The sequence below is a fragment of the Octopus bimaculoides genome, chromosome 29 (genome assembly GCF_046866305.1).
Source record: "Octopus bimaculoides isolate indiv1 chromosome 29, ASM4686630v1, whole genome shotgun sequence".
NCBI classification, from domain to species: domain Eukaryota; kingdom Metazoa; phylum Mollusca; class Cephalopoda; order Octopoda; family Octopodidae; genus Octopus; species Octopus bimaculoides.
Window position 1 is genome coordinate 2,735,307 of NC_142956.1, and position 14,095 is coordinate 2,749,401.

The 14,095-nt window shown below is 38.9% G+C and overlaps 1 protein-coding gene across 2 annotated transcripts in view; it reads right to left on the minus strand.

Moving 5' to 3' along the window:
• Window positions 1–74: 74 nt before the first annotated feature.
• Window positions 75–14,095, minus strand: part of LOC106878668 (uncharacterized) — a 15,580-nt gene continuing 1,559 nt past the window's right edge. The window contains exons 2-8 of one of the 2 annotated variants that reach the window (XM_089345598.1): window positions 13,149–13,358; window positions 11,043–11,218; window positions 8,532–8,662; window positions 7,145–7,192; window positions 4,696–4,950; window positions 3,353–3,424; window positions 75–783 (exon numbers count right to left, since the gene is read on the minus strand). In XM_089345598.1, the coding sequence (XP_089201724.1) occupies window positions 566–783; window positions 3,353–3,424; window positions 4,696–4,950; window positions 7,145–7,192; window positions 8,532–8,662; window positions 11,043–11,218; window positions 13,149–13,322 (1,074 nt within the window). In that variant the 5' untranslated portion in view covers window positions 13,323–13,358 and the 3' untranslated portion in view covers window positions 75–565. The remainder of the gene's footprint in view (window positions 784–3,352; window positions 3,425–4,695; window positions 4,951–7,144; window positions 7,193–8,531; window positions 8,663–11,042; window positions 11,219–13,148; window positions 13,359–14,095) is intronic. The other variant, XM_089345599.1, reaches the window with a different exon arrangement.

A 14,095-nucleotide genomic window follows, 5' to 3' on the forward strand; every position in this document is an offset into this window, starting at 1 on the left:
GGATATTATAACTGTCAACATAACAATGGACGTGTTTAAGGGGGTAATTAGACAAACAACAACACCAACAACAGTTGAACATTTCAAAGTTTATCTTTATTTTAAAAGTTAATTACTAATAAAAGAGCCAAACCAGTGAAGTGGTCTTTATTTGGTTGACAGATCTGCTAGAATTAGTAACCAAATTTACCAAAATTCACACCTCACCCTAAACCCTTTAGCACTCAGATTATTCTGCCAAATGTAAAGCTTATGTATTCACACCATGTAAAATTAATCCTGCATCATTTCATGGCTTTGAGATTTCAATTATGCGATTGTTTAATTTTAAAATGACACAATAAGGTAGCTATGAATGACCATATCTGACTAGTTTGAACATAAAACAGGTAGAATATTTTGGCCAGATATGACCGGTTTAAGCACTAAAGGGTTAAAGTTGGACAAGTGGGACAATGTGGCTTTGGGTTTTCTACATTAAGAATAAAGGCAGGATGGTCCCAGCTGGGAGACATCTGATCATAGATCATTGCTTGGTCAAGGTTGACCTGGGGTCAAACAACATTTATACAATAATTCCCTTTACATGTAACGATAGACATTTGAGTGCAGTAAGGCACTCAGCTTCTTCAAGAGCTATCCTCAATGTATCCACTGTAACTTCCTGCGGATCACAATGTGTTGACCAGAAGAGCAGCATCTGGAAGCTCTGCTCTTGAACATTACCAGAAAAGTCATACCGGATATGTCCCAGTTGGGTACTTTCAATTCCCAAGAAAATACCTGTTGAAGATAGAACAATAAGAAATAACTGCAACAACATTAACAATAATATCAGAGTTACGTGTTGTAGGTTGTTATAAATATAACAAAGAAACTATATTAACAGAAAACTACAAAAAACTGAAGAAATATGAAAAATATAAGGCATTGTCTTCTATTTCTAAGAATGATGGCACAAATAACGAAGAGGTTGAATTTTGAACAAAATTAATTGAAAATTGGATTTGCGAAAATTTCTGGAAAGCAAATGTCAGAAGTGCTTAAGTGTATTAAAACCTAAAGAATCAACAGCCAAGTCACTTCATCAATCCATCCGTCCATCTTTCCATGCATTTTCTCTGCTTAGTATTCCTGGAAAGGTTCTAAGGATAGAGTTTTCTCATGCATCTCCCGCATGAGGTTGTGTCGGAAGAAACCATCGTAGCCAGTACCGCCTGACTGGCCTTCGTGCGGGTGACACGTAAAAGCACCCACGACACTCTCTGAGTGGTTGGCGTTAGGAAGGGCATCCAGCTGTAGAAACTCTGCCAAATCAGATTGGAGCCTGGTGTTGCCATCCGGTTTCACCAGTCCTCAGTCAAATCGTCCAACCCATGCTAGCATGGAAAGCGGACATTAAACGACGACGACGATTCACAAATGCAACCAATTGGGATTATCTCATTATTGATCTCCTGCAAGTTAGTTAAGCTGGAATAATCTGTCTTGATATCCTTTCCTGCAAAGTTCTAACCGCATGTCCATAGTACCAGAAATGTGTACTCTCAATGCAGAGAGGAAGTGACTTGACATGATCAATGCCTGAAATAGGTCATTTGTGAGTGCGATACCTTTCCTTCTCTGACTAATTAATATAACGTAGTTAGGTAAACGACACAAATTACACAAGACACCAGCTTAACCCTTTCGTTACCAACCCGGCTAAAACCACCTCTGGCTCTGTAGTACAAATCCCTTGTTTTCATAAGTTTTGAATTAAAATCTTCCACCAAACCTTAGTCACAATTTATGTTCCTAACACCAGCTGAATGATAACTAAGTTATTTTACTAAATTATTTGTTATATTTAAAATTAATTGAAGGAAACACAGAGCATCTCAACAGAAATATGGTAACAAATAAGTTTAAAGACAGTCAGTCAAATGTGCCTTCAATGTGCACAATATTTGGCTGCTATTTCTAACAATCGAAACAAAATCTGCAAATTAAACCTTTTGATACCAATCCGGCTGAAACCACCCCTGGCTCTGTAGTACAAATGTCTTGTTTTCATAAGTTTTGAATTAAAATCTTCCACCAAACCTTAGTCACAATTTATGTTCCTAACACCAGCTGAATGATAACTAAATTATTTTACTAAATTCTTTGTTATATTTAAAATTAATTGAAAGAAGCACAGAGTATCTCAAAATAAGTGTAGTAACGAAAGGGTTAATCTCTCTGGATGCATGGCACATAATGATGATATCTTTCACTGGATCAAAGCCACAATTTATAGAGAAGTCAAAGAAAAGCAGACAGAACTTGCTAACATCTACACCATTCATCTACGTACAATTAAACATTAGATGTGAGTGAAGTATGATCCACAGCTAGAGGGACACTGGACAGTGGGGAGGCCACAGGTCCCTGAAACTACACCCTATCATGTTAAAAAGGACCGTTTAATGATGTAGTCCTATGCTCCCAAGTAAAAGACAGAGACGTCACTCTAGGAACATCTTTTATCCTAAGTCTGTCGGATTAACACAGATATTTGGCTCAAAGAACAGCGATAATAACTGATTCAGCTGAGGATGCTCTATTAAGCTTCATCTTTATATTGAAGCATCTTCAGACATATGACATGTGGTAAGAAGTCATTCCAGTTTGGTGATCATCCTCATCATCGTCATCATCGTCATTTAACGTCCGCTTTCCATGCTAGCATGGGTTGGACGATTTGACTGAGGACTGGCGAACCAGATGGCAACACCAAGCTCCAATCTGATTTAGCAGACTTTCCACAGCTGGATGCCCTTCCTAACGCCAACCACTCAGAGAGTGTAGTGGGTGCTTTTACGTGCCACCAGCATGAAGGCCAGTCAGGAGGTACTGGCAACGGCCACACTCAAAATGGTGTATTTTACGTGCCACCTGCACAAGAGCCAGTCCAGGGGCACTGGCAACAATCTCACTCGAAAATCCTACGGAGGCCAGTCAGGCGGTACTGGCAACGGCCACGCTCATGATCTAAACTGAAATTACTTATCAGATTCCTACACAATAACCCTATTGTTGACTTCATCAGAAATTCACGGCTGTGGATATGCATCGAGTTTGGGGAAATGATTCTCTTTCTGCCCACAACCATTCTTTTTTTTATATTTACTCTATTGTGTTTTACTAATTTATCCATTTTACCAATCCTGCTAATCTCAATTTTATTGAATTACATCAGTGTCTTCAATAGAATGATTTTACTGTTAAAATTTCAAAATGGAAATTAGGAATGGAATCTGTTCTCAGTCCTTCTGACATACAAAAGTTCAAGTGAAGCTAAAATTCAGTATTGTTATTTTCTACTCACCCACTTGCCACCAATTGCATCCTAACAGGCGTGCCACCTTCAGGAGATCCCTCTCCTCCAGTTTTTGAGAATCTGAAATGGGTTGCAATTTCTAGTAAAATTTCTTAATCTTTATCAATAATCTATATTTTATTATTATAGCATATTGCTATCCTCAATGGTCAAAAGGTGACCACAACAGTTTCCCCCTCAACATTTCTTATACGTTTTACAATGGTACCATACAATAAGCTCAATATTCAGGTCCACCACAGAATAGACTAACCTTCCTAAATCTCTTTTTTTATTAAGACATCCTAAATATGAAAGTTCATAGGCTGACAAAGATGCCCTCATGGAACGTGAGCAAATGAAGTTTATTTTTCCACAGAGTCCTTCCTGTGGTCCACACACTTCTTCCATCAGTGTTGCAGTTCTTGAATCCCATTGCTAAACAAGTCTTCATCCTGTTGCTCACAAAAAGTCATCAAAAGCAGACATGATGTCATCATCACTATGTAGTGGATGTAATGATAGATTTATTATCAGTGAAAAAAAAGACAGGGTGTTCACAATTGGAACACTTTATATCGTAAGCCTGTCACATTGCAAAAGACATCTGGTTTAGCAATAACAACAATAATTTATCAGTAATCAATGAATTAACAAAAATGTAAAACAAACAAAAAAATAACATTTATTCACCTATTTACATCAAAACCGTGGAGTCGCAATGGCCCAGTGGTTAGGGCAGCGGACTTGCGGTCATAGGATCGCGGTTTCGATTCCCAGACTGGGCATTGTGAGTGTTTATTGAGTGAAAACACCTAAAGCTCCACGAGGCTCCGGCAGGGGATGGTGGCGAACCCTGCTGTACTCTTTCACCACAACTTTCTCTCACTCTTACTTCCTGTTTCTGTTGCGCCTGTAATTCAAAGGGTCAGCCTTGTCACACTCTGTGTCACGCTGAATATCCCCCGAGAACTACATTAAGGGTACACGTGTCTGTGGAGTGCTCAGCCACTTGCATGTTAATTTCACGAGCAGGCTGTTCCGTTGATCAGATCAACTGGAACCCTCGACGTCGTAAGCAACGTAGTGCCAACAACAACATCAAAACCATAATATATTTTAGTTCCCTGAAGCAAAAGACAATATTAACTCCATTGCGTTTCCTAATATACCCATAATACCAATAGTGCTGACCTCAGTGGATATTTTATGATATTACTTTACAGCTAACTGTTCAAATGGAAATTAGGGATCAAACCTGTCCTCAGTCAGAATCATTCTGACAAACAAAATATCTGAACTAAAGATAAAACAGGTGGAAATCAATAAAAGTGTTGCAATATTTTACTCACTATCTGGCTGTGATGTGGAAGGTTTAGGCTGTGATGTAGAAGGTTCATGCTGTGATGTAGAAGGTTTAGGCTGTGATGTAGAAGGTTCATGCTGTGATGTAGAAGGTTCATGCTGTGATGTAGAAGGTTCATGCTGTGATGTAGAAGGTTCATGCTGTGATGTAGAAGGTTCATGCTGTGATGTAGAAGGTTCAGGCTGTGATGCAGAAGGTTTAGGCTGCGACAACTTGGTGAACTTCCCAAACGTTGGAGCATCTGAAATAAATATGTCCAAGTTATGCACATTACTGTAAAGTGTCCTTTGTTAATAATCTATATTTTATTATTGTGAGACTTTCCTATCATCAATAGTCAACTGGTGAGCAGAATTCGTTTGACCAACATTTTTATGCTTTCCCTCGTGGTCCCATTAGTAGCATCAAATTTAGGTCCTCAACAAAAATAGACTAACTTTCCTAAACCTACTCTCTCTCTCTCTATTAAGACATCCTCCATAATCTAACAATGGTGCAATTTTCTCATTTAATTATCACTTGATAACTCTATTTCGTGTTTTTTTGTTCGTTTAGACTTTCGATTCTTATGTAAGATGTTTGGTATAAATTTGACAGTTTGCATAAAAGGAGAAGAATGCACAAACATTACATATTCAAAAATAAAAGTATTTAATTAAGTTAAAACATTTCAACTCGAGGTGGCAAGGAGATAATAAGTTACTCAAAGCAATTTCTCTCAGCTTCCACCATGCTCTGAGAGTGCAGTGGGTGCTTTTACGTGCCATTGGCACGAGGGCCAGTCAGGCAGTACTGGCAACGGCCACGCTCAAAATGGTGTATTTTACGTGCCACCTGCACAGGAGCCAGTTCGGCGGCACTGGCAACGATCTCGCTCGAATGTCTTTACAGATGCCATCCGGCAACAATAAGCATATGCTTACACTCATTTTTAAAGGTTACCATTGTTACTTTTTAATTCCAACTGCCCACATCACAGTTCACCAGAATGTCATCAGATTCAGAAAATATTTAAAGATATTTCAATGTCTTTCATCCTCTTTAATGATGGAGCTTTGCATTCATCCAGTGGAACAGAGAATGGTAACAGGTGTCCTAGAACACTTTACACTTGCACAAAATCTAATTAACTGCATATCACTCTCATTCACACATTGTTGTTGTTGGCACTCCGTCGCTTACGACATCGAGGGTTCCGGTTGATCCGATCAACAGAACAGCCTGCTCGTGAAATTAACGTGCAAGTGGCTGAGCACTCCACAGACACGTGTACCCTTAACGTAGTTCTCGGGGATATTCAGTGTGACACAGAGTGTGACAAGGCTGACCCTTTGAAATACAGGCACAACAGAAACAGGAAGAAAGAGTGAGAGAAAGTTGTGGTGGAAGAGTACAGCAGGGTTCACCACCATCCCCTGCCGGAGCCTCGAGGTGCTTTAGGTGTTTTCGCTCAATAAACACTCACAACGCCCAGTCTGGGAATCGAAACCACGATCCTATGACCGCGAGTCTACTGCCCTAACCACTGGGCCATTGCGCCTCCACTATTCACACATTATTGCAGTGAAAATATCCAAAATGCCAATTTATCCAAATTACCAATCATGCCAACCTTGATGATTATGTTTTGAAATTTCAGTAATATTCATACTATCACCAACATTTGACTTTCGTAATCCATTTTGTCAAGGGTTGTATGGCCAGGAAATGGCAAGACCAGGGGCTACACAAGATTCTAGGGTCTCTTCTGTGACTGGGGACCCTTCCTTACTCCAACCACTTTATGCTGCAGGCTTTTTACATGTCACTAGCGCCATTACTTTTTACACAAAACCCGCATCTATTTCAATGCCTTTTTACATGGTACCTTAATTTTAGGATCTCAATTCAGTTACGGTGGGGACATCTTTTATTTCTTTTGTAAGGTTCAGCATTTTGAGATCGACCTTCAATACTTCTTCTAGTGTCTTCCTGGGTCTCTCTCTCCTCCGCATCATCCCTACTCTCTCAAACATTGCTGCAGATAATCTTTAATTTTCACTTCTCGCATCACAGTTAAGCAGGATATCATCTGATTCAGTAAAGTTTAAATTTTGTACCTTTTGCATAATGGTCTGATCATTCTACTTGGTGTATTTTCGTTTCTCGAAATATGACGATTCGTTTGCTTTATTATTGTTAGTATATAGATCGTTATTATTTTAGAGGTAAATGGTAGTGAAATAAAGACATACGAATGTCATTCATTTTCCTTGACGAAGCAGATTTCTTTCCAGGTGAGTGATGATTATTTCTACACAGGTCAAACAGGTAAATAACAGTCTTAAAACACTGTACACTTGTATCAAATATCATTAACTACATACAACTGCTCATCGACATGTTACTCCGATGAATTTATCTGAAATTGTACATAACAAGATGTAGATACTCACCAACTTGCTGTGATGTCTTCGGTACGTTCCCTGTCAACATTTCAGGCTCTGAAATCAATATTTCCAAGTTTTATATTTATAGTATAACTTCATTATTTAATAATAATCTATTTCATTATTATGGGCCATATTAGCACCAATGGTCAACTGGTAATCACTGTGCTTCCGGTTCCTATGTCACAACTCAATGCCAACTTAGTTGGTCCTTAAATATATAGCCACAAACACACGACACCTCATTTGAAATAGGATAAACAAACACCTGTTCTCCTTGGTAAACGTTGCTGCTGGTAAGCTTTAATTCTAACTGCTGACCTCACAGTTCACCAGAATGCCATCTGATTCAGCAAATATTTGGGCCTATTTCAACCCGAGCAGCGCTTATTAATAAAACAGCTTTCTTTCCAGACGTTCTACAAGTGGAACAGAAAGTAATATCCGGTGTCCTAAAAGGATCTACACTTGAACAAACTTCATTCACTACATGTAACTTGCCAAACACTTATTATCGCATTGGAAATATCTGAAATGTTACAAAGGAACTGGTATCAAAAATACAAAACTCTACATGTATCAAAGTTTCCCACCCTCTTGATACCCCTTTTATCAATGTGGTAGGATTAATAGGGTGAAAATCCAGTTATCAGCAAATTTGAAGACACAGAATTACACATTTGCAGAAGGGTTTCACTGAGAGAAACTGTTTTTCTAATGCTATTGTTACTATTTTGTTGTTCGCACTCTGTCGCTTGCGACGACGAGGGTTCCAGTTGATCCGATCAACGGAACAGCCTGCTCGTGAAATTAACGTGCAAGTGGCTGAACACTCCACAGACATGTGTACCCTTAACGTAGTTCTCGGGGATATTCAGCGTGACACAGTGTGACAAGGCTGACCCTTTGAATTACAGGCACAACAGAAACAGGAAGTAAGAGTGAGAGAGAAAGTTGTGGTGAAAGAGTACAGCAGGGTTCGCCACCATCCCCTGCCGGAGCCTCGTGGACTTTTAGGTGTTTTCGCTCAATAAACACTCACAACGCCCGGTCTGGGAATCGAAACCACGATCCTATGACCGCGAGTCTGCTGCCCTAACCACTGGGCCATTGCACCTCTACTTATCGTTACTATAAGAACAACATTACAAGGAACATGTAACCCTACCCACATCCCACTCCATTGCCGCTACAATACTGCATTTGTCACTAATGCTAATTAGGACCAAGTAATTAAAAAGTGTCACTACAATGAACTTCTTTTATCACAAATAAGCTAGATTATGGCAGATGTGAATCTAGGCAATAATATTGAAGTACATTAATTACCATATACATTATACACAATAAAGTCAATGAGACAAACAGACAGATTATCAAATAGTATTCTTACCACTTCCCCGTATATCTTGTTGACAAGTGGGGCATTTTTCACATGCAATAGTGACATAACATTCATGACACAGGAGAGCATGTCCACATGGTACGAATTTTGAAGGGGCATTCGCTTCACAATATGTACATCTGCGGAACAAAATAGAAACACATCCCAACAATAACTTTCATTTATAATAAAGATTACATTGTGTACGTGATTAGAGTTCAGAATAGTATGAGACACTTCAATGACAAGCACAAATACATCAGAAGGTTTCCTTTTAACAATTACATTCAAACAGATTATATGAGCAGCGCACACACACACACACACACACACATACAAACTTATACACATATACATAAATGTATGTCTTCACTCTGATACATCACTAAAACTGTTCTGTGTGTATGTAGATCGCAAAAAACACAGTCAACGACATATATTGCCGTAATATACTTTAATTCCAGCATAGACTCCATTTCTTCTGAATAAAAATATGAACACAAGATCATTTGTATATCTAGGCTTTATTAAATGTGTAGATAACAAATATTTTATTGTATCTAATCTATTTAATCTATTTATACTCTGGCATTTGGTTTTAAATTCTATGGATGGACAGACAGAACACAATTTCCATGGCATTCTAAAGGGATGAACAAAAGTAACAAATATTTCCTACACATACACACATATATACTCTTTTACTTGTTTCAGTCATTTGACTGTGGCCATGCTGGAGCACCGCCTTTAGTCGAGAAAATCGACCCCAGGACTTATTCTTTGTAAGCCTAGTACTTATTCTATCGGTCTCTTTTGCCGAACCGCTAAGTTAACGGGGACGTAAACACACCAGCATCGGTTGTCAAGCGATGGTGGGGGGACAAACACAGACACACAAACACATACACATACACACACATATATATATATATATATATATATATATATGATGGGCTTCTTTCAGTTTCCGTCTACCAAATCCACTCACAAGGCTTTGGTCGGCCCGAGGCTATAGTAGAAGACACTTGCCCAAGGTGCCACGCAGTGGGACTGCACCCGGAACCATGTGGTTGGTAAGCAAGCTACTTACCACACAGCCACTCCTGCGCCTATATAGTTCAAATTTACCGAAAACAGAAGACAAAGACAGGTGAGGGAACCACTAGCAGGTGTATTGTTTTATTAGTTTGACCCTCGGGAAGAATGGAAAAAGTCTTTGACGACTCGAGCCTACGGTCTTCGACAGAAATGGATGAAGGCAAAAAATTGAGAGAGAACAAGAAAATGTAGAGAGAATTATTTTTAGGGATTCATGTATACTAAGGGCTCATTTCAAACTGATGAGTTGAATGCAGTAAATGTCATTTTTCTATCTGCCTTCAATGTACCACTAACACTCTGGATGATCTCAGACCGATGAAAGGTACCTAACAGTTTTATGATTGAAGGGCTGTGGGAAATGGTCCCACTACCAAATTGATCCTTCGAAAGCCTGACTGATGTGTCTTCCCCCACCATTGTAGCTAATTAAAAACTAGTCATGCACAGGAGATATTAAAAGCCAAAATCCTTACAGAAGAACACAATGAAGGATCACAGTAAAGTCGGACGGCATCGATCGGTGAGTTCTTGAAGAGATTTGTTAGTTTGTTACATTGTTTTTGTGGAGGCGCAATGGCCCAGTGGTTAGGGCAGCGGATTCGCGGTCATAGGACCGTGGATTCGATTCCCAGACCGGGCGTTGTGAGTGTTTATTGGGCAAAAACACCTAAAGCACCACGAGGCTCTGGCAGGGGATGGTGGCGAACCCTGCTGTACTCTCTCACTCTTACTTCCTCTTTCTGTTGTACCTGTAATTCAAAGGGTCAGCCTTGTCACACTGTGTCATGCTGAATATCCCCGAGAACTACGTTAAGGGTACACGTGTCTGTGGAGTGCTCAGCCACTTGCATGTTAATTTCACGAGCAGGCTGTTCCGTTGATCGGATCAACTGGAACCCTTGTCGTTGTAAGCGATGGAGTGCCAACAACAACATTGTTTTTACTGACATCTGATTATCTTAATTATTGTACATAACAGATTACGTTACAACATCTGACGATGAGGGTTTCGAATCTCACGTAGGTTATTTAACACTTTGTTCGTGATACAACTTGTTAAATAATGGAAGACCTATTAGCGTCCATAGTACAGTTGCAAAAACAACAACAAGAGCATAACAACAATCATTGGATTTATATTCACAGAAGTCCGAAGATGATGTAAGTTCATTTTCGCCAGACGTTAATGAATGCAGTTATAACCTGGAGGAGGGTAGAATTTTTGCATCTTATTTACATTGGATGGGTATGTATCTTCATCTTGTTTGTTGTTACCACAACATTTCAAAAAGAAACCGCGATCCTATGACCGCGAGTCCGCTGCACTAACCACTGGGCCATTGCACTTCCACATAGAAATGATTATATACAAAACAAAAAATATACTTGTCTATCTTTTTATTGCCACGGAATACTTACTGAGGTGGTAAAAAGGCTTTTAATTTTTCTATCAGATCTGGGTTATTGATGAGACCCAGTGGGGTCACAGTCTCTCTATTTGGATGGTGAAGGTCAGCGCCTAAATCGGACAGGTAACTAGCAACCACTCTGCTAGATAGCCTATCCTTCTTCTTCAGGGAGAGCTTAAAGGAGTACTACAAATGAGGAAGTATATAATGATGAGTTCAAGGTTATACAAACATATCTTATCGATAAACAAAATAATATTTTCATATCAAATATAGGAAATATGATGGAACAAATATCAATAATAAAACAGAAATAGCAGCTAAAATGCTGAAACTTCAACAGATAGCAATTACCTGCAACTCACATAGGCAAAACAAGAAGAAAAAAGAAGAAAAAAAGAAGAAAAAAAAGAAGAAAAGAAGAAAAAGTTTCAGCATTTTAGCTACTATTTCTGAACTTCGGTATGTGGTGAAGCAACCTGTTGCTGATCCCTTAATTTTGTTTATAAATGTATAAGAACTTTTAAATAAGTTCTCCACCGATAATGGTGCTTACATACCGAAGGGCTTGGTAAAAATTATTAATTATTAATTTATTAATAAATTAATAAATTGATAATCCTTTACCCTTTTAATTGTAATAATTATGTATATATATATATATATATATAGGTGAGAAAGTTGGTATGTGAAAGCACGTGGTTGGATGTGGGAGTGAAGACATGTTACCATGAAGTAGAGAAATTTGAAAAGACAACACAAAACCGGTTATTTCTCCAAATACAATGTTTATATACCAAAAAGATTTTATAACATTTTTCTGACATAATTTAAATATATACTTTAACCATGTAACACAACCCTTCTGTAGTTTTTTCACTCTTATTTATCTTTTATATATATATATATATATATATATATAAACAGGTCCTCAGTCAAATCGTCCAACCCATGCTAGCATGGAAAGCAGACGTTAAACGATGATGATGATGATAAACACATGACAAAAGTAATGAAAGATCAAAAAAGAGAACATCAACAACGTAGTAATTTCTTCAGACATAACAATGTCAACACCATACAAACACATCCAAACTTATCAATAATGATTCCATAATTAATAAAGAAACGTCTTTGGATGATGAAGGTGAAGTAAAGGAAGTAAGAATTGGTGTCACAGTTGAGGCAACACAGCAACGCATTACAGGTAATAAATTGTTACTGTGATAAACAATTCCAGTAGTCGGGTGGTTGACTGCCTGTGTGGCTTCATCTCACCAAAACACACATTACTACAATTTCCAAAATGACAATCAACTATCTGAATAACAGTTACACACATATATTCTCTTTTACTCTTTTACTTGTCTCAGTCATTTGACTGCGGCCATGCTGGAGCACCGCCTTTAGTCGAGCAAATCGACCCCAGGACTTATTTGGAAGCCTAGTACTTATTCTATCGGTCTCTTTTTGCCGAACCGCTACGTTATGGGGACGTAAACACACCAGCATCGGTTGTCAAGCAATGGTGGGGAGACAAACGCAGACACACAAAAACACACACACACATATATATGCATATATACGACAGGCTTCTTTCAGTTTCCGTCTACCAAATCCACTCACAGTTCACAATAAACATCGTCAGATCGACTGAAGGGTAAAAGCTGCTGTTTTTGTATATATAGTAAGTACAGGAAAACCCTCTAAGGACCTTGCTTCATTGTATCCATTTTCTAGAGTTCTAAAATTCAACATTGTTATGACATTTCCACAAGACGTCAGTGGATATCATCATCATCGTTTAACGTCCGCTTTCCATGCTGGCATGGGTTGGACAGTTTGACTGAGGACTGGTGAAACCAGATGGCTACACCAGGCTCCAATCTGATTTGGCAGAGATTCTACAGCTGGATGCCCTTCCTAACGCCAACCAATCAGAGAGTGTAGTGGGTGCTTTTACGTGCCACTGGCACAAGGGCCAGTCAGGAGGTACTGGCAACGGCCACGCTCAAAATGGTGTATTTTACGTGCCACCTGCACAGGAGCCAGTTCGGCGGCACTGGCAACGAACTCGCTCGAATGATATTTATTGGCAAAGAATTTAGGAACTTACCTTATCTAAAATACCCATGTACTCCGCCTCAGAATGAAATATGTCTCTTTTCAAAGCTAAATGAAGGCAATTATTGCCTCCATTGTTGACAGCATTTATTTTTGCCCCTTTGGCTATCAACTTGGACATCATTTTGAGGTGACCCAGAGAGACGGCTTGAAGCAATGGTGTCATACTTGTATTGTTCTTGCAATCCAGTTTCACTGAATCCTTTGTAAAAATAAAAAAATGAAAATTTACACGGAAATCCATGTGGGTATCAATACATCATTATTGCTTTCTATTGAATAACAGATCAAGCTGAATATGTTTTTCCAGTGAAGTCAACTTTCCATAAAGTTCTCAATAACTTACGTGTATTTGTTAGAGACATGATAAATGTAAAAAAAAAATAATATATACGCCCTCTTAAAGCCTAGCCAGGCTCATGGGCCCGGTTTCCCGGTTTCAATGGCGTATGTGTTCTCCACCTGGACGGGACGCCAGTCCATCGCAGCGTTACTCATTTTTGCCAGCTGAGTGGAACAGGAGCAACGTGAAATGAAGTGTTTTGCTCAAGAACACAACACGTCGCCCGGTCTTGGAATGGGGGGTGGGAGACAATTTTCGGAAATTCCAACAGAGTCCACTTAAATTCTTCTTAACTTCCAGGAAAATTAATATTTTTTCGTGAAATTTTCTACAAATATACCTTGATGTATGTACATTTCGAGCAAGTAGGAATTTTGAAGGAAACAACTGCAGGTTATTTTTGAGAAGCGTTCCCCACTCGGTGGTGTTTCGGAGCAAGTCGTCCATATTTGTTTCATTTTTCTCTATTATGTGCATCCGTAGATTTCTAGACAGTGAAGAGAAGCCGTCATAAGAAAACTTTCGTTCAAAATAACAATTCACACGATTATTTTTTTCTCAATAGAAGTAAATTCCAAAGGTGGATTAATCCCAAC